The following is a 20,707-nucleotide window of genomic DNA, read 5'->3' as shown; positions in this document are numbered from 1 at the left end:
GAGAGACTGTGTCTCTGAAGTCAGGGTAGAACTTTATCTATGATGCCTTCCGCATGGTGTCATCCAGGTACCTGTTACGTTATCTATCCATGCTTATGGTTACTTTTTTATTTTAAAGTTTTTATGTTTTAAATACCAATCAGTTTCTCCTTCCTCTCCTCCCCTTCCCCCCATCACCACCTCTGTCAAGAACTTAACATTTACTTGTAGCATTTCCTGCTATCCTCAGACTCTTTTAAAGAAAGCTGTTGGGACTGTGGAGATGGTTCAGTGTTTAAGAGACCTGATTTTTAGAAGACCTGGGTTTAGTTCCCAGCATCCCTATGTAGTTCACAACCATCTTTAACTCCAGTTCCAAAGTGTTTGATGCCCTCTTTTGGCTTCTACATGTGGGAACCAGGCATGCATAGAGTGCACATACATATATACATCTTTAAAATAAGGAGTATTGCATATATCATGTACTGGAGTTCAGTGCTGTTTAATTAAAGTGTCCTCAAAAATGTGTTGTGGCTCAGTATTGAAACAAGAAGTTACTATTTATGCTAATTTGTGCTATTAAGATCACTTGGTATTTTTCCAGGGGACCTAAATTTGTCCCCCAGCACCCTTGTTGGTTGGCTCACAACTGCCTGTAACTCTAGCTCCAGGGGATCCAATACACTTTTCTGGCCTCCTTGAGTACCTGCTCTAACATTCCTGATCAATCAATCCATCCTCTGTGTGTGTGTGTGTGTGTCTGTGTGTGTGTGTCTGTGTGTGTGTGTCTGTGTGTGTGTGTCTGTGTGTGTGTGTCTGTGTGTGTGTGTCTGTGTGTGTGTGTCTGTGTGTGTGTGTCTGTGTGTGTGTGTCTGTGTGTGTGTGTCTGTGTGTGTGTGTCTGTGTGTGTGTGTCTGTGTGTGTGTCTGTGTGTGTGTCTGTGTGTGTGTCTGTGTGTGTGTCTGTGTGTGTGTCTGTGTGTGTGTCTGTGTGTGTGTCTGTCTGTGTGTGTGTGTCTGTGTGTCTGTGTGTGTGTCTGTGTGTGTGTGTCTGTGTGTGTGTGTGTGTGTCTGTGTGTGTGTGTGTGTCTGTGTGTGTGTGTGTGTGTCTGTGTGTGTGTGTCTGTCTGTGTGTGTGTGTCTCTGTGTGTGTGTGTGTCTCTGTGTGTGTGTGTGTCTCTGTGTGTGTGTGTGTCTCTGTGTGTGTGTGTGTCTCTGTGTGTGTGTGTGTCTCTGTGTGTGTCTGTGTGTCTGTCTGTGTCTGTGTGTCTGTCTGTGTCTGTGTGTGTCTGTGTGTCTGTGTCTGTGTGTCTGTCTGTGTGTCTGTGTCTGTGTGTTTGTCTGTCTGTGTCTGTGTGTGTGTGTTTGTGTGTCTGTGTCTGTGTGTGTGTCTGTCTGTCTGTGTCTGTGTGTGTGTCTGTCTGTGTCTGTGTGTCTGTCTGTCTGTGTCTGTGTGTGTCTGTGTGTGTCTGTGTGTGTCTGTGTGTGTCTGTCTGTGTCTGTCTGTGTGTGTCTGTCTGTGTCTGTCTGTGTGTGTCTGTGTCTGTCTGTGTGTGTGTGTCTGTGTGTCTGTGTGTGTCTGTGTGTGTGTGTCTGTCTGTCTGTGTCTGTCTGTGTCTGTGTGTGTGTGTGTGTGTCTGTCTGTGTCTGTGTGTGTGTGTGTCTGTCTGTGTGTGTGTGTGTGTGTGTGTGTGTCTGTCTGTGTCTGTGTGTGTGTGTGTCTGTGTGTGTCTGTCTGTCTGTGTCTGTGTGTGTGTGTGTCTGTCTGTCTGTCTGTCTGTGTCTGTGTGTGTCTGTCTGTCTGTCTGTGTCTGTGTGTGTGTGTCTGTCTGTCTGTCAGTGTCTGTGTGTGTGTGTGTGTGTCTGTCTGTCAGTGTCTGTGTGTGTGTGTGTCTGTCTGTCTGTCAGTGTCTGTGTGTGTGTGTGTGTGTCTGTCTGTCAGTGTCTGTGTCTGTGTGTCTGTCTGTCTGTCTGTCAGTGTCTGTGTGTCTGTCTGTCTGTCTATATCTATCTCTTTGCCTGTCTGTCTCTCACATACACTATTAAAAAATCATTTCTTCACAGACATTTGATGCTTAGGAACACAAAAGTGGGCCTGATGTACATGGTCTTGAAAAATGGTGACCCATTTGTTTAGCTCACATTGTTCTCAGTGCATATACTGGTAGATGGGTCTGTTAAAACAGTCTAAAAGTTTTTTCAGCAAGCTCAATTTTAAATGATATAAAGTGTTCCCATGGCTTACAAAGCAGTTTTCCATTTTTATGATGCATGTAAACATTGAACAAAGAACAGCAAATGAAACGCCACCCCCCAATGGTTATAAGGAAAGGTTTTTCTTCATTCCTGTGTCATTGTTTCTTCAGTTACGCATTCCCTGCCAATGTTTATGTTTAATGTGTTTGCTGCAGTTAACTTCTTTTTGCTCAGCTTCTCCCAGATCTGACTGGTTGGAAGCTCCTTCAGGCCAGCCTCAGTGCTCTTTGGACACATCTCACCCGTTGCCCACCCCCTAGGCATTCTATTTGTACTCTTTGCTTTTTATACAAGATGTGTGGAGTACATACTGTACTTTTTGAGCCTTAGATCTTGAATTGACCATTTCTCTGAGCCCTCCTGGTCCTTTGGATGGTTTTTAAAAGTCAGAACAAAGAGCTGGGAGTGTTCACAGCTCTTTAGAAGGTTGGGACTTTTGTGCTGTTAGTAAGTAGATAATAAATTCATAGTGATTGCTGTAGTTTTGCTCTTGATGTCCCTGGAGGGCCTGTTTGTTGAAAGTTGGGTTCCTAGCCTGTGGCACTATTGGGAAAAGCTGGAAAAGCTAGGAGGTGGGCGCTAATGGGAGGAAGTTAGGTCACTGGGGGTATGCATTTGTGTGTGAAAGAACTTTTTCTGGGAAGACAAAACACATCTACTCACCCCAGATAGGTATCTCATGGAAAAAACAAAGTCCAGATATCACCAAAGTGCAACTTGATGAACCAATGAGTTTATTGATATTACTTACAGGAGTATGGGCAGAGATGTTACATACAGGAAAATGACTCAGACAGCTGCATCCAAGGCCCACTCCAGCATGGGTGACAGCTCAAAAAAGCTGGGAACCTGCATCACACTGCACAGCCTCAGGCAGCTCAATAGGTTGGAGAGTGTCCTTTCCAAGTGACTCTTGTCTAAACCTCTTCCAGGCAGCTTGGCTTATTTCTGCTTCTTCTGGACAGTTGTTCTGGTCTCAGAGTCTTCTTCATAGCTTTGTAGCTGTAGCTTCAACTCTGTTCATCTGAGACGGACTCTTCTATTGCTTACCCTGGCAGGAAGGGCCTAGTGAATCCGGTCAGTTTCAGGGACTTCCTGAAGCTATTTTGAGTTGCTTAGGTTCCCGCAGGATGGAATGCTTCTGTCTTCTATTTGAAGGAGATGTTGGGACCTTGATCGTCCCCTCTCTGCTTCCCAGCTGCCATAAGAGCAGGCCTGCTTTGCATGCATCCCCACTGTGATACTCTGTGCCACCACAGGCTAACCATCAGGGCCAAGTGACCATGGGCTAAAATCTTTTGATACCATGAGCTAGAACAAACCTTTTCTCATTTGTAATTTGGTTATCTTGGGTGTGTAGGTCTCCATGTTAGAGCTGAGTAACACATTAAACATTTGCAATTCAAATTAAGTACAGGCTTTTCATATAATTTTTATAGTTGTATCTTAGTACTAATGATGTTAACTCCTAACTCGGAAACCCACAGAAGTGCTGTTTGTAAGGGTGACTATGTAAAGCAATTATTAGGCCAGTGAGATGGCTCAATAGTTGCCCTCTGACTCCAGCATGTGTATCATGGCACATATGTACACATTAAGTAAAATTTTAAAGGAAAAACTATAAAATGGGATTTATATGACAAGAAATAGTCAGTGTTTGAGTTTATGTATGTGCACATAAGTTTCATACTTAAACATACGTGTGCATGCCCCCCAATAAGAAAACATACTGAGGAAAGGGGGACTCTCAAAGCAAGAAATCTGCACTGTGTTGTTAACTGCTACAGGTGGCTTTGGTTTTTCTTGGCTTTTGGGGTGTCTTCCCTGTGTTTCGGCAGCCCTCCCAGAGAAACCTGACCAGCCGGTTTCCAGATTGACTTGGTTTGGGATGGAGTTGCCAGGGTTAGGGTTTGCAGCTTCACCTTGAATGTCTCCTTTCCCTGCTGTAAACCATAGCATAAGGTAGCCACCGAAGCTCCCTGGTGTCAGTTGCCTTGCTAGACCCTATAGTTAGTCCTTTGCTTCTAATTTTCTCTACATAGCAGAAGCTGGAGCAAAGCCCAGAAGTTCTGGCATATTCTCACATTCTGTTTTCTGTATGCCATGATCTAGCGTCTGCTAGTACCTATAAAGAGCGTTCAGACCACTAACTCCAGCCTCCACATTCTCGATGCTGCTCTCTCCGGGCCTCCACCGTGCACCTCTGTCATCTTCTGTTTTAGTGTGGTTCAAAACAGGGCATATTTGGAGTAAGTCATGTTTTGACTGTGGTTGAAGCCGTTCATGAAGTGTTGAGGCCTTGGCTTCTGACAGCTCATCTAATCCTCAACTGTTCTGTAATGTATTACTATCATTTAATTGCCCTGAGGCTTATGAAGGCTGTGAAACTTGTTCATGGCCTCACAGTTGTTGACAGAGCCTGAACAATAGCAGCCTATTGAGTTCATGTTATGCGCCAAACACTGGCTAAGCCTTTTATTTTACACTCACAGGCACAGGGATTAGAGAGGTTGGAAACATAACCATCATGGTTGCCTAGGTTCCTGTCCACAAGATCCATATTTGTTCTTCTCTGTTCCATTAATAGTTACCTGGGGAAGCCCAGTAGGGCCTTTCGAGACTCACAGCCCCTGAGCTGGGCCCTAAAGATGAACACTTGAGCCGAGGCAGTGACTCGGTGGATAAAGTGCTTGCTGTGTAAGTGTGAGGGCCAAGCTTTAAGTTCCCAGGACCCCATGAAAATCTCTATTCCCAGTGCTGAGATGGAGGAAGGAGACAGGTAGTCCAGGGGTCATTGGCTAGTCAGTTTAGTCAAAATGGTAAGCTCCAGGTTCAGTGAGAGAGCTTGTCTTTAAAAGAAAAAATAACGTGGAGGGTGGGGGCGGGGTGGCTCTGGAGTAAAGTGCTTACCATGCACAGGGGCTGGCATTTGGTTCCCCAGAACCCACACAAGTGCCAGGTGGGCATGTAATCCTAATGCTCCGAAGGGTGACCCCAGGGATCCTGGAGCAAGCTGGCTAGCTAGATTAGCTGGATTGGCCAAGTCTAGGTTCAGTTTCTAGATCTCTGCCTCAGCCCCTCAGTGGAGGGGGATCAGGGAAGACGCTTGCTGTCCACCTCAGGCCCTTGCACACACAGCACACATGTCTGTACATGCGTAAGCGTGCGCACACACGGTGGAAAATGACCAACACCCAGTATTGATGCTTGTCCTTCACACACAGGCGATGCACTCCCCTGTATACATACACTACATATCAAAGAGAAATAAGGAAGGTGCTGTTGTCCATGAGAATACACTGGGGGGTGTGCGGTGGTGTAGGAAGCTGTGGTGGTGACACAAGGTCGAGGGGGTGGTGCTGAGATGGTGTGGAGGTGCTGTGGACACTGTTGATGTTGTCTTCTGTCTAGAGTCCTCAGAAGGAAGAGCCGTGAGTAGACTTTGGTTTGGGGACTGTAACTGGTGCCATGGATAGGATCCCTTAGAGTAGGGGAAAGATGCTTTTGAGGACAGGCAACTGTTCTCCTAGACTAGAGAGCCATCGGTGAGTAGCTGCTAGGCTGCTCTCAAACGTAGCTGACAACTCTTTAAAACAAGGATGGAGGATAAAACTGAACTCGGCTTATGTTTGCTATAATTGTGTTACTAGTGTTGGCAATGACCCACATATGCCTTTATGCTTATTTATGTACAGGTGTATATGTTATGTATAACATTGGAAATATGCCACCCAATAAAAATACCTGGAAGTAATTTCCTGTACATAAATCTAATCCCAGCTGCTTAATATTCCAATATAGGGTCCATGCTCTAATGTCCAGTCCTTAGTGGTGGGACTGTGGGTTACCTCTGACAATTTCTCATTATGAACAAGAATTCCATGAGCATTTATGTCCAATCCCTCCATTTCCTCACCCTAACTCCTGTCCTTCAGGTGAGATGAATCTCTGTAGTCCAGGCTGGCCTGGGACTCGCAGGACATTTTCTCAGCCTGCTGAGTGCCGAGATGACAGATGCATGCAGTCACACCTGGCCTGTGCACACAGGCAAATACAACCAAATTCCTAAACGGAAATTCTTTGAAACTTTTAAAATTGTTGGGTCAGACCAATTGTACATTCGTTTCTGCACGTGGCTGTGCTGTTCTGCAGTACACTGACCTAGCAGAGGCTTTGACAGGGACCCATTGAAAAGGAGAGAAATGCTGTAGACCCGTTCAAACCACTTGTATTTCTCTGTGAATCATCCCCTCCCGTCTCTTGTCTCTTATGTTACTGCCCTTAGTTAAATTTAGCAGGGTCTTTGTTTTTAATCAGTTGCTTGTGGATCTTGCCACGTTTTGAGTCCTTCCCTACACTGATTATTTGGATAATCTTGTTTGCTTGCTTGTTTTTTCAGCACTTGTGTTTTTTTTAAGTTTATAGGGTGTGTGTGTGTGTGTGTGTGTGTGTGTGTGTGTGTGTGTTCATGTGACGAAGGTGCCCTCAGCGGCCAGAGAGAACATTGGATACCTTGTAACTGAAGTTACAGGCAGTTTTAAACTGCCTGCAAGGCTGCTGGGGCATGAATTTGCTATGTAGCCGAGGCTGGCCTTGAATTCCTGATCCTCTCAGATACTGGGATTATAGGCATACATCACCATACCTGTTGTGTCTAATGTATTTCACAAAGGTTGTCTATGTGATAGTTACATCAGAATTTCATCCCTGCTGGGCCTGGTGAACAGGCCCATAATCTGCATACTTAGGAGCTTGAAACAGGAGGTTTTCAATTGCAAATCTAGCCAGGGCAACTTTGCAATACACTGTCTTAAAATTTTCTTTGAGGAGACTAGGAATAATACCTCAGTGGTAGAGTTTTTGTATAGTATGTGTCAAATAAGGTTTTTATTGCTGTGAAGAGACACCATGACCATGGCAGCTCTTACAAAGGAGAACATCTAATTGGCACTGGCTTACATTATGGCGGGAAGCATGGCTGAGTGCAGGCAGACATGATGCTGAGAGTTCTATATCTGGATCCACAGACAGCAGGAGTGAGTGTCACACTAGACCAGGCTTGAGCATTTGAGACCTTACAGACCACCCCCTAGTGACACATCTCTTCCAGCAAAGCCACACCTACTTCAAGGCCACACCTCCTAATAGTGCCACTCCCTGTGGGCCTGTGGGGACCATTTTTATTCAGACAACCATAGTATGCTTAAGGCCCTGAATCCAACCCCAGGACTGCAACAAAGAACTTACTTGTTCTTGGGGCAGTGCTTTTTGAATGGATTTGGATGTACCACATTTAACTTCGTCTGTTGATGCACACTTGTGTGGGGGTGCTGCTGCTGTGAACCCTGGTGTGGGATGCCCTTTTGTCGTAGCTTGCTGACTCCTGGTCTAGAGTGTGTATGCAGAAGCAGAGTTACTCTGCCCTGTAGCATACAACTTTAACTTTATTGGTTGATGGTCCAAACGATTAGACCACAGTCTTGACAAGGCTTGAATTTATCAGATTTCTGAAGTTTCCGGTTTTGTGTGCTTTACTGTGAAATTAATTTTATTGTGTATTTCCTGATAGGGATTGAACAAATTTTTTACATGTTTATAAGTTATTTGTAACATACTTATTAACTTCCTACTAGTGGTTTGCCTTTTTCTGAATTAGTGTTGCCTAAATTGTCTCCAAATAATGCTTGCTCTTGGTATTTCTGCAGAACAAATAGTGGAGAAAGATGAAGGCCCATATTACACTCACCTGGGATCTGGCCCCACAGTAGCCTCTATCCGGGAACTCATGGAGGAGCGGTGAGTGATGCTGACATCCAGGGAGAATGGGGCTCATCGGGTGGAACATGGATGCTAAGCACCTGAGTCTGTAGGGTTGTGCGAGGTGGCACTAGGGAGAAACCCCATATCTGGATGGTGGCAGGTTCAATGTGGGAATCTGACTTCCTGTTCTGGCTTTGATTCCATCTGTAGATATGCCCTCCATATGCCTCTACCCTTCTCTTACTGCTGGGTGGGAGGGGACTTCACTGAAGAAACAGACATGTGATGTTATGCCTTATGGAGTTTCCCACAACCTGGTTTTCTTGGATAGCATTTCTGAAGTGTTGTTTACAATGCTCCCTGTGTTCCTGCCATCCTGCACAGGGTACTTAGGGTTCTAGTTCCAATCAGGTGGCTTTTCTTGCTTTGATTTCCTACCCCCACCAAAATTACTTCATAAGTGGAGTCTGTCCTGATTTGTCTATTATGAGATGTCCCGGCTTCATGTTGCACATGTATCTAGGAGGTCTTGAAAGACTCTGGGTGCTTGAGGGCAGAGTGCATGTTGCTACACAAGTGATTTGTTTTTAGGTCCGCTTAATGGGAAAGACAGTTGAGGTACGTCTATGGATTTTTAATTTTTGATGTTTTTAGTAGCCCTGGCTGTCCTAGAACTCAGATATCCATCTGCCTCTGCTTTCTGAGTGCGGGGATTAAAAGTGTGCACCACCGTGCCTGGCTCACAGAGAGTCTTCAAAGTCTGTGCACAGGCCACAGCAGATAATAGTACTGAGGGTGGTGTGGCTCTGATCCTGCACTTACTACTGAGTCCTCTTGGGGCAGTTCTGTGACTCAGCTTCTTTTCTACAAAAACAGATGCCACAAGGGACATACTGTAAAAATGCTTGAACCTAGGCTGAAGTGTGGGTCCTAGATGCTCAGAAAACGGTGGGCAGTCTGTGTGTGCGTGTGCGCGCGTGTGTGTGTGTGCATGTGCGTGCTGAGGTTTTTAAAAACCAATCATTAGAATTTTAACTAAAACAAAAGTAAAGGTGACCTACATTTGCTTATGCATACCGTTTCATGGAAGGCTTAGTGGCTTAGTTTCTACAAACATGGGAGCCAAGTCTTCTGTGTCAAGGGGGTTGGTGAGCACTGGTCTAAGCCTGTCAGTACAGCAGGGGAATAGGATAGAGAATGGATCTGTGTAAGCTGAGCTGGATGGAGGTCACTGATCTGCAGCAATCATTTCCTGTGCCACCTGGGAGTGTGGCAGAAAAGCCCACTTATTGAAATGGCCTGCCTGTGCCCAGAACAAGAGACTTAGATCCATGTGTATGTCCTCAATGTGGGCCTCCTGTAGTAGCTTGCAGACTCACCAGGCCACATATGGATAATGCCTTTTTTTTTTGGTGGTGGTTATTTTGTTTTTGTTCATTTGTTGAGACAGTTTTAGACAGCCCAGGCAGAACTTCAACTTCCTGTGTATCTGACACTGGCCTTGGTGTCCTAGACCTCCTGCCTCCACCTCCCAAGTGTTGGGGTCTGGTTCCCCACCCCAGGCTTGGCCAGTGGCTTCTGTAAGGAATTGCAGTGCTCTGTTTTCTCAGTTTGATTTGGAAGAGTGTGTGGTGGTAGTTTTCAGTTTGATTTGGTTGCACTCCTATGGAGGGTGTTAACAATCTTCCAAGATTTCCAGACAGCTTTCTAAGTCTTAAGTAACCTTAATTACAGCAGAGTGCATTCTGAAGGAAGAATCTGGAGGGAGTGATAGTGTTGAGGTTGTACTTTTTCCCTCCCTGCTTTAAAAATAACAGCCAGCTATAGATTCTTCAGGAAGCAATCCAAGGGAGGGACCCCTGGGAGAGCTGGCAGTGCAAGCTTGTGTTTGCCTCAGCAAATGGCTTGTTTCCACCACAAGGACCCATGAGTCACGGAGCAGACTGCGCTCCCATCTTCATATTGGCTGCCAGTGAGTTGAGTGCCAGGTCCGCTTACTGCACCCTGGGAGGGATGTGAGGGCTCCCCTTTGGTGGTGGGAGTCTGCTTAGGCCACCCTGAATTGCTGACCCAGTCCTATGAATCGCTATTAATGCTTTGATTTCTGTAGGATAAATTCTTCCAGGCTCAGCTCCTAAAAACAACACAAAACGAGTGATCACATTTTGTATAGCAGCTCATCTTTCCCTCTTTCCATTGAGTTTATCTTATAGATGTTTTCATTTCTGGAACATGGAGAGAAGCAGATGAGTGATGAATTTCTTATGAGGGTGTCGAGTTTGTGACTTGTCCCAGATGCCTTTAATCTCTTTACTTTTTCTTTGTAGGTTTGTATTGTCAGAGTTTGGCCAAAGTCAGGGAGGAGGGGGCATATCCTGACATCAAGGAGATTTTAGTGCTTTCAGCTATTTGTAGAGCACAAAACTGGAGGAGGGGGTGCAGTTGAAAGGGATTCTAAAATATCCCAGTGTATTTCTGGGCATCACAGCTACTGGATACCAGGTCCCGGTGCTAGTAGATAACTAGAGTCCATTGTCGGCTCCCATCTGCACGGAGCCTTGAGTTCCACCAAGGAGAGGGCCTCTGTAGCCTGGCACTGCAGCGAGCCTGTGCTGCTCAGTCCTCAGAGCTTGAGGACTCATCTCAGGGTGTGCAAGAGAAAACCCTGGGGAAGTCCTTCAACTTTGAGCAGGAGTCCAAAGCTGCTGAGGGCTTGCAAAGCACAGGCAGGGCACTGGGCCCACCCCAGACTCGCCTACCCACCTGGTTCCTGGTGGGACATCTGCTGCCGACCCTGGGGCCACCCTTGAAGAACCATAGGCCAAGTTGTTAGCTGGCCCTTGCAGACTCACTTAGACTGAGCCTGGTAATTGACACTTCTGATGATAAGCCAGGAAGTAAGGCATTTAAAGGGGAAGAACTGAAGCAGAAGTTGGTTTTCAAGTTCTGTTCTGAGAGGAAAAGGGGCCAGCAAGCAGCTCAATGGGTAAAGGTAATCTTAAACCCTTGGGATGAAAACATAAACAGACTCCTCCCACAAAGTTGTCCTCTGACCTCCACACATACACCATGGCATGCCTCCTCCCCCCAAATGTTTTTAAATTAGACTTTTTAAATTTATATGCATTGATGTTTTGCCTGCATGTATGTCTGTATGAAGGTGTCTGTTGAGTACTCTGGAACTGGAGTTACAGACAGTTGTGGGCTACCATGTGGGTGCTGGGAATTGAACATGGGTTCTCTAGAAGAACAGCCAGAACTCTTAACTGCTGAGCTATCTCTCCAGCTCCCTTTATGACCACTCACTTTTTAAAATTATTTATTCTTTTAAATTTCATTTTACATTCCTACCACAGTTCTCTCTCCCACCCTTCCTCCCACCCCCCTCTCAGTCCACTCCTCAGGGGTAAGGGTCCCATGAGGAGTCAACATAGTCCGGCACAATAGGTTGGGGCAGGGCCAAGCCCTCTCCCATACATTAAGAATGAGCATGGCATCCCACCATGGGGAGTGGGCTCCAACAAGCTAGCTCATGTACCAGGTTTGAATGGTATGGTCTTTTTGTTTGTCTTGAAAAAACAAAACAGAGTTTCTCAATGTAACAGCTCTGGCTGTCCTGGAAATGGCTCTGTAGACCAAACTAGTCTGGAACACACAGATTTGCCTATGTCTGCCTCCCTAGTGCTGAAATTAAAGACGTGTGCCACTGCCACTTGACTTTTTATTTTTAAGGAACAAAAATGTCTAGCTGGTTAGGTAACTAAACCTTTTTTCGGGGGGGGGGGTGCATCTCCAATGAAAACTTGGAGGTGCTCGCTCACAAGGACAGAACAGTAGGGAAGGAGCTTGGTCAGAAAGCCAGTACCCATGTCCTCAACTCACCCTCCTGTGGGGAATATGATAGTTCCTCTCAGTGACAGTGCTGTGGCAGCCTTATGCTAGTCTCCTGACAGGGATCCCTAGACAAACCTGGGTCCCAGGCCTGCCAGTGTGTGGGGGCTGTGTCCTGATAAGCCTGTTGAGCTGAGACCTGTCCAGACGCCAAACAAAAGCAGTGCTGTCAGCTCCCACTACACAGATGCTGAACGGTGTCTGCAAGCACTTCCTATAGGCACTGCAGCCCTCGCCTGTTAGTGTGGTCCGAAGCACTTCTCACCCTCCCCTAAGATCTGCGTGAGATAGACAGCTTAGTTCAGTGTTTGAAAAGAAACTCTGTTTCCTTTTCAATGAGGGAAATGTAGCAAGGAGGCTTTTTTGAACAAGACACCTAAGTATTGGCAGGGCATGGTACATGCTTGTAATCCTAGCCCTTAGGAATCTGAGGTCATGAGGACTGTGAGTTCCTAGACCAGCCTAGGCTACATAGTGAGACTCTATCTCAAAAGAAAGGAAGGGAAAGGAAAGAGAGAGAACCATTAATGCAGAGTAGGGAAAGCATTGGCCACTGACTTTTTTTTCTCCACAAGACACTTTGTTTACAGGCAAGCTATACATAGGTATATAGAGAAGTCATAGACCAAGGGGCACTGATCATGCCAACCTTTGTACCATGAGCTGCATCCAAGACCAGTGCCCTGTCTTCCTGGTCCTGGGGTATAGTCATGGAGCCTGTGAGATGAGGAATGGGCTATCGTAAAACTGCAGACATTGGGATAGCTCTGCAATCACAAGGAAAAATTGGGTTTTCAGCACATACAGAGCAAGCCAGCCACCCTGCAAATGCCTGTAATTCCAGTTCCAAGGACTCTGACGCCACCTTTGGCTTCCATGTTTTCTCACAGGTGTGCACACTCAGACACTCACATACACAGAATAAATCTTTATTAAACTATGTTGGTTAAAAAATGCTTTAGTCCTGTCTCTTTAGATGTTAAGTGCATTTGCTGACTTAATTGATTCCCAGCTATAGGTCCTAGATCCTCAAGGGGCACCCTCAGCATACCCTTCAAAGGAGAGACGTCTTGTCTCAGCTCTGGCCAACTTCTTACAGAGAGATGGCTGGAAACACTCTGTGAGGTCCAGAACGAGCAAATCTGTCAGTACAGCAGGATCTGTCAGTACAGACTGGAAGAGGGCACTGGCCAGGACGGCAAGTGATTCTTGTCTACAGAAGATATTGAAGGTCTATTAAAAAGAAAATGTATTTTATGTTAAAGAGACTTAATAATTTCTCCCTCACGCTAAGATCCTTGACATACACCCCGAAGCCTGGTAGGCAGAGCTACTTTAACGTCCAGTTTACATATGAGAAGACTAAGGCCTGACAAACTCAGTGACTTGGCTACAATAGTGTAGCAAGAGAATGGCTGTCTGACCATCAGGCTGTATTTGAACCAGCCTTGCTCTGTGTTGTAGTTGGGTGATACATGCTCATGGTCATATTTGTGTCTATTGTGAACATAGCGTGGTTGAGTAGATGGTATCAGAGGCCTTGAGCTCTTCAGTGCCGAGTCAGGGGCTCCCAGGAAGTGGGCACATGCAGGGGACGAGGGGGTGACCTTGTCTACTGTATTGCCAGCATTTGTGATTGGCAGGGACACTCCCTCAGCATCCTTGTATTCAGAGGTCATCTGGGGTGGCTATAAGACAAATAAGCCCCCCCTACACACACACTTTGTTCATTTGTATATTGAATTTATAAATAGTTAATTCGGGAGGCCTTGACCAGCAGGGCTGGGTGCAAATGCCTGTGGGTTCAAGCAGCTTCAAGGGTCAGAAGGAGTTGGAGGCTGTCCTGCCTAACTGTCCTGCCTGAGGACAGAGACAGACACATTGGACAGGAGAAAAGGAGTGGCAGGTGAACCAATGCCCGGGAGCCTGGTTGTAGGCCCTGTGCCTCCAAGTCCCCCAGCAGAGTGGCCAGTTCCCACCTTTCCCTTCTCTGCCCACGCAGTAACCGAAGCCCAGGCTAAAGCACGCTGGGGCCCCACCTCTTAACGTGGGGTACTCCTGTGTGTTCACTGTGCTGATGTGGCTTCTGTCTCCTTTCTAGGTATGGAGAAAAGGGAAAAGCTATCCGGATCGAGAAGGTCATCTACACGGGGAAAGAGGGGAAGAGTTCTCGAGGGTGTCCCATTGCCAAGTGGGTGAGTATTGGCTCTCCACAGCTAAGCTGTGCCTGGCTGCTGTTGTCCCCGGGGCCCGCATGACTGGTACAGGGCCGGCGAGGAGGAAATAGACATCTACCATCGTGGGGCCCTGGAGCCAACAGCCCTCATGGCGGCTGGTTCTTTGTCCTACTTACATGCCAGGCCCAGGCACTCTGTGCTCTTTACCCACTGTGCATGACCTCTGGGTAAGGGCCGTGGATATAGGAAGACAGGAGCTGGAGATGCTGCTGGCCTAGCCCATGAGATCCCACCCCCACCCCGCCCCAAGGATTTGGGCTCCTCTTTGCTGTGTGTGTGAGTGGTCAGTACTCTTGTCCCCTACCTGACAGCCAGGAAAGACACTGACCTCCATGAGCCAAGTTGAGGGACAAGATGAGGCCTCTGAGCAGGGATCCTGGGCATCTTGGCAGGGAGAATGTCACAAACTCAGCCGCCACTTCACTCAGCCTTGCTCTTCTGGCCCTCACACAGCTCTTGAAATCATGATGTCTGTTGCTACAGAGCTGGATTATAGTGAGCTGGGCTCTGGGTGGCTGGTCCATGTAGAAAATACCATTTCCATGGTCAGTGCCTTAGGTCACAGACCTAGAAACGCAAGGTTTAACCAAGACACGGCTGTGATGCTGCTGCTGTGGGAGTTGAGGCCCAGACACTAGATGGATGTTGAGGCTGGGCTAGCCTGGGACAAGGATATGAACAGGGCCACAAGTACCAAGTGACCCAAGCAGTGAGTAGAAGCATTTCTGGTGAGGAGGGTCCACATGCAAAGGCAGACAGGCTGCAGTAGTGTTCCTGTGGCTGCCTTGGATGTCACCTACATTCTCACCGTCTTTTCCCTGGGGTCACTCTTTGCCTCTGCATCTCTGCATTTAATGAAATTAATGGATGTCTGAACTTGTTTTCAGCACCTCCGAGGCATTACTGTAAGACTTTTCACAGCAAAAGAACTTGGTGCTTCTTGAAGTGTGAAGAAGCCTTGTCTCCACCCCATGGGAGGTGACCCTTGCAGCTAGTGGCCTAATGTGGTAGGGTGGTGCCTGTCTCTTCAGAGAACTCACCTTCAAAGTAATGTCAGCCATAGAGAGACAGTGAGCAGAGCTTGACCATGAGTGTAGATGGAAGTTTCTGTCCTGCCTGGTCCTGTAGCCATTCAGCCCCAAGTAAACACACAAAGGCTTATATTAATTATTAACTCTTTGGCCAGTGGCTCAGGCTTCTTATTGGCTAGTTATCTCTTATTAACTCCTTTCTATTCTGTGTATCTCCACATGGTCTTGGCTTTCCGGTGATGCCTGAGCCTCATGCTTTTTTGGCAACTACTTGGTGTCTCCTCACGACCCTCTCTACATTCCTCTTCCCAGCCTTCTAGTCTATACTTCTATACTTCTTGCCTGGCTACATCCTGCCAGTCCATTGGCCGAAACAGCTTTATTCATCAACCAATAAGAGAAACATATGTTCACGGGTTACAGAAGGACATCCCCCATCTTCTCTTTTCTGTCTAAATAAAAAGGAAGGTTTAAAAATCCAGAGTCAGATATAGAGGAAAATGCTGGGAGATCAGAGAGAAGGAGCAAGCCACAGCACACCTTACATCCTTAGTGTCTTAGTAGACAAGAGGGGGAGTTCCTGTTTCTCCCTGCTTATATCCTTTCCGTCCAGCCATCTCACTTCCTGTCTGTCTGTACAGGCCTCCAGACCTCTATGGTTAGTTAGCAACAAGCTCCATTCTCTGACCTTCAGGCAGGCTTTATTTGTACAAGCAAGATAACCACTACACATAAGGCCTGGAGAGCCCTGGTCCATTGACCACTGTCATATCAGCATCCTGCAGTTAATGTCAGTACCCGCAATGGGCCTCCCACAGGAGCCCAGCAACCGTACAGGAAGCCCTGAAGCAGCATTTGGCCTGGTAACTTGTTTATATACTTCTGAGTTCCAATACACAATTTAAGAAATGATAGTTGATTCTTGGGAGGGAAGTGGGAAATGATCTTAGGACACTGCCTTAGACCAAGACTTCATGATCAGGGCTGTATGTTTAGCATGCAGAATACGAAATATTCTATAAGGTTCCCAGGAAGTCATGACACATGCTACAATAAACAGAACACCTTGAGATTACATATACATGAGGTTCTTCAGAGTCAGATGACAGAGACAGGAAGTTCAATGCTGAATGACTGGGAGTATAGCTCAGTAATAAAGTGCTTGCCTAGGATGCACAAGACCTTAGGTACAATTCTCAGTTCAACCAAAAAAATTGTGAGGTTGGCAAGATGGTCCAATAGGTAAAGGCTCTTGCACATAAGTCTTGTGATGTGAAGTCAATCCCTAGATCTTCCCAGGTGGTGGTGGTGAGCTGGCTCCTAAGGGTTATCCTTTGACCTGCATGGGCCTCCACAGACACACTAAATAAGTACATAATTCTTTAACTGAATAAGTAGAAGGGTGATGTCAAGTTGGGGAGCACCAGAAGGGAAGAGTTGGAGCATTGTTGTGAATGAAGTCTTAGCCTTATTGGGAGTAGAAGTTCTAGAAGGAAATGGTTGCTATGCAACATGATGAATGAGCGTAAAGCAACTAAAATGTACACTGAACATGGTAGATTTTATATTATATGTATTTACCAAGTTACATAAAGTGTGGTGCTTATGTCTTTAAAATGGGAGTTTGAGGGCTGGTGAGGCGACTCAGGTCAGGAGTTTTACTACTCTTACAGGGGAATCCAGTGCCATTTCTGGCCTCTGGTGGCTTTGTGTTCACATGGTTCGTATAGACTCATGAGTAGACACACACATATAACTTTAAATGAAGAAACATCTTAAAAGTTCCTGGCAAAGTACAATGGTGTATGCCTTTAATCCCAGTATCCGGGAGGCAGAGGCAGGCAGATCTATTTTCAAGGCCAACATGGTCTACATAGTAAGTTCAGGACTTGCCAGGACTACATAGTGGGATCACATCTCAAAGGAAGGGCAGCATGGGGTCTGTAAAGCTCTTTTCTTACAGGCTGGAAAAGCTGGCTGCACTAAGTTCAGGTTCCCTGTGTGGTTAAAGAGAGCTGGGCTTCCCAGCTCTCAGTGAATAGATGTCCCCACTAAGCCCTGACTGTGCCCATATCCTTGTTGGTACTGCCTACCCAGCCACTGATTTCTGCGCAGGGTCAGTGGCAGGTGTGACTACATCTGTGTGCAGGCCAGGGCCTTCCCTGCCCATCACACCCACAGAACTGTGGGCTATATGTTTCTGCACGTAGTTTTTTGAGGAGCCTCAGACTATTTTGATAGTGTTACACCCCGAGTGTAAACACACACAGATGCGCAGCCTTTTCTCTGCAGATGCTCTGGGACATCATAAAACTCTTTACTGTATTTCTGGATCACAATTTTATTTGTTTACTTTTAAGTTTGCCTGTTGGTCACAAATGCTCCCTCCCCTTTTTTTTAAATTCAAGACCAGGTCCCTTGTGTAGCCTTGGCTGTCCTGGAACTCACTCTGAAGTCCATGCTAGCCTTGAACTCAGAAATTCACCTCCTCTGCCTCCGGAGTGCTGTGATTTAAAGGCGTATACTACCACCACCTGGTGGTCACAAATGTCTTAGACTTTATCATAATTACTTTATTTTGCTGTTTTAAAATTTTGTTTCTTCTTCCCTAATGATTACTGTCCAAAAGACCCACACTCCCAGGTCTGTGGGGTAGTTGGGATGGACATATACCATGTAGAGCTGTGTGGCTTCTGCATGGTAATGGCTCGGCCCTGTGCCTCTGCAGATAATCCGAAGAGACACACTGGAGGAGAAGCTGCTGTGCCTGGTGCGGCATCGGGCCGGCCACCATTGTCAGAATGCCGTGATTATCATCTTGATCCTGGCCTGGGAGGGTATCCCCCGAAGCCTTGGAGACACCCTCTACCAGGAGCTCACTGATACCCTCCGGAAGTACGGGAACCCTACCAGCCGGAGATGTGGCCTCAATGATGAGTATGTGTTGGAGTGGCAGTGGGTGGGTGACGAGGCCGCAGGACCCTGGGTAGCAGGCACTGGGATGCTGGGCAGCCCTGGCTTCTAGCCTCAGGTCAACATTAACCTATCTTTATTGGATTTTCCTATCTTTTCATTGGGATGTGTTTGGTTTCAGTAAAGTTATCCTTTAGGTATATAGTTTGGAGGGTTTTATTTTTTACGGACACAAGGTCTTGCTTTTGTAGCCTTGGTTGGCCTAAAACTAGCTATGTAGACTAGGCTAGCCTTGAACTCAGGGAGATCTGCCTGCCTCCGCTTTCAGAGTACTGGGATTAAAGTTGTGCTCCACTACCCCCAGCAGGTTTGGAGGATTTTAATAAATATCTATAGTCATGTAGCCCAGTCAAGGTTGAGAATAGGGGTCCATGAGATGGCCCAGTGGGTAAAGGCAATTGCCACCACACCTGAAGACCTGAATTCATTCCCCGGGAACATGGTAGAAGAGAGTGACTCCTGCCGGTTGTCCTTTAATGCTCATGCATACACATGTGTCTACATGTGCAAGCAACATGACTACCCTGCACCCTCCACCTACAGAGCTTTCCTCAGCCCTCAACAAACATGTGTCTCTCCTGTCCCTTTAAGTTTGCCTCTGCAAGAATGTCGCCAGTAGACTCATACATCATATAGACGAGTTTCACCGAGCATGACCATTCAGAGGATAACCTGTGGGGTGAAGGAGGAGTCATTGTCACTAGAGGCTGGTGGATACCAGCCCTCTGCAGGGGCAGGGCAGTGCCAACAGAGAGATCACAGCTGTGTGCCTGGCTTGTGTTGTGCATTGCAGCCGGACCTGTGCTTGCCAAGGCAAAGACCCCAACACCTGTGGTGCCTCCTTCTCCTTCGGCTGTTCCTGGAGCATGTACTTCAACGGCTGCAAGTATGCTCGGAGCAAGACACCGCGCAAGTTCCGCCTCACGGGGGACAATCCCAAGGAGGTGAGGAGACACAGTGCCAGGCACGCAGCAGGCCCTCCTCACCCTTCCCCACCTGCACCCTTAACAGCTGCACAGAGGTAGGACCGACATGCCACCACATAGATGGGCAGAAAATGCATCTTGCCTGACTTGGGACTTTTCAGCAGCCTTACCCTGATGAGAAAGTCTCTTAGCAAGTGATATGAAAACTGAAGACTGGTAGCTGCAGGTCCTCAGAAGCTTGCCACTTAATGTGGCAGCTTTAAAGAGATTATTCTGAACACTTCTGATGCAAATGCAGATCTGCCGTGTGAGTGTCATCTGGTCATTTCTTTGTGGGACATCTTTTAGGATGTAGGAATCCTAGGAGGAAGGGGACCTTCTTCTCTGTGGATGACTTGGGAGGTATCCCATCCCCCACTGGGCTGAGACTTTGGGCATACACGCAGACATCTAGGCCCTTGTCTCCATGCTGGAGGCCTGTCCTGCTGCACTATGGCACACATACAGTCACAGGGTTATAATGAGGCCTCTCCATGGCTTCTCACCCTGGTCTCTTTCCAGGACCTTTCTCTATCTCTGTCACAACAGAACAAGGGTTTCTGGGTCTTACCGCAGCTTCCACCAAGGGTAGAGGATCTGTGAATGTCAGCTGAGGCCATTTTTCCACTTTTCTGCCCTCCATATTGCACTGACCTTAGCAACAGGTTGTCTCTGAATGAGGACACTGTCCCTATGGCCCCCCCCCCCCCGTGCTCCTATTGGAGAGGCGGAATCAGGGGAGTGGTCCCTCAGTTGAGATACAGGTGGGCATCCTGATGCCAGTCTTGGCCCTCCAGAGCTTGAAAATCCTAGTACCTGAAGTGCTTCCCACTCTCTTGAGGACAGGGTCATCCAGGGGCACCTCTTCTGTGTTCCATGTAAACTTCTCCCTGAATTTGTTCTTCATAAGTAAAATGAACCATTTTTAGGGATTAGAGTGATCAAGAGTACTAGATAGTCTTCAAGTGACCTGAGTTTATATCCTAGGACCCACATTGTGGCTCATAGCTCATCTGTAATGCCAGCTCCAGTGGAACTGGCTTCCTCTTCTGGCTTTTTGCAGGCACCTGCACACACATCATAAACACACACACCTTATTTTTTCCAAATTCAGAACCTTTTCCCAAAAAACTTTTAGGCAGTTTTGTCAGCTTAAAATACTCTTAATTTGATAGCTCTAATTTGTATGCTAGGATCCTCTTCCCCAAACGTGTCTGCTTCACCAATGGGTTGAAGAGCTCTAAGGCCTAAGACTTGTCCGGAATAAAAAGATAGCGCTTGGAGAAAACTAAGATTCTATCACTGGTTCTGTCAGTCACCATGTCCTGAACATGTGCTGTGTGCTGGGCTCACACAATTCAATTGTCCCAGGGCCACCATTTGCCCAGGCTTTGTTACTTCACGGACGGAGTGACCTGCTCAGACCTAAGTGTAGTTCACAGTGAAGGAGGTGGGGTTCCTCCCCAGGCCTGTGCTTGCCCAGCTCGAGAGCCTCACCTTGGAGCTGTGTTGCTTTGGAACCACTGTTCCAGTGGTGGCATCCAGACAGCAGCCAGCGCAGTCCCCAGGCCCTGACACAGCATCACATTGGTGGCACTGACTGAGCTATGCTCTCA

At 47.0% G+C, this 20,707-nt stretch overlaps 1 protein-coding gene across 6 annotated transcripts in view; it reads left to right on the top strand.

Annotated features, from left to right (window-relative positions):
- Tet3 (tet methylcytosine dioxygenase 3) overlaps positions 1-20,707 on the top strand; it is a 102,515-nt gene that overhangs the window by 68,281 nt on the left and 13,527 nt on the right. For all 6 annotated transcript variants that reach the window (XM_021227735.2, XM_021227734.2, XM_005071053.4 and 3 more), the window contains 4 exons: positions 7,940-8,030; positions 13,987-14,080; positions 17,882-18,090; positions 18,920-19,070. In XM_021227735.2, the coding sequence (XP_021083394.1) occupies positions 7,940-8,030; positions 13,987-14,080; positions 17,882-18,090; positions 18,920-19,070 (545 nt within the window). The remainder of the gene's footprint in view (positions 1-7,939; positions 8,031-13,986; positions 14,081-17,881; positions 18,091-18,919; positions 19,071-20,707) is intronic.

Source organism: Mesocricetus auratus, unplaced genomic scaffold (assembly GCF_017639785.1).
Source record: "Mesocricetus auratus isolate SY011 unplaced genomic scaffold, BCM_Maur_2.0 Super-Scaffold_100676, whole genome shotgun sequence".
In the NCBI taxonomy this organism is placed as follows: Eukaryota; Metazoa; Chordata; class Mammalia; order Rodentia; family Cricetidae; genus Mesocricetus; species Mesocricetus auratus.
The sequence above is the reverse complement of the archived record's forward strand: the minus strand, read 5'-3'. Positions and strand labels throughout refer to the sequence as shown.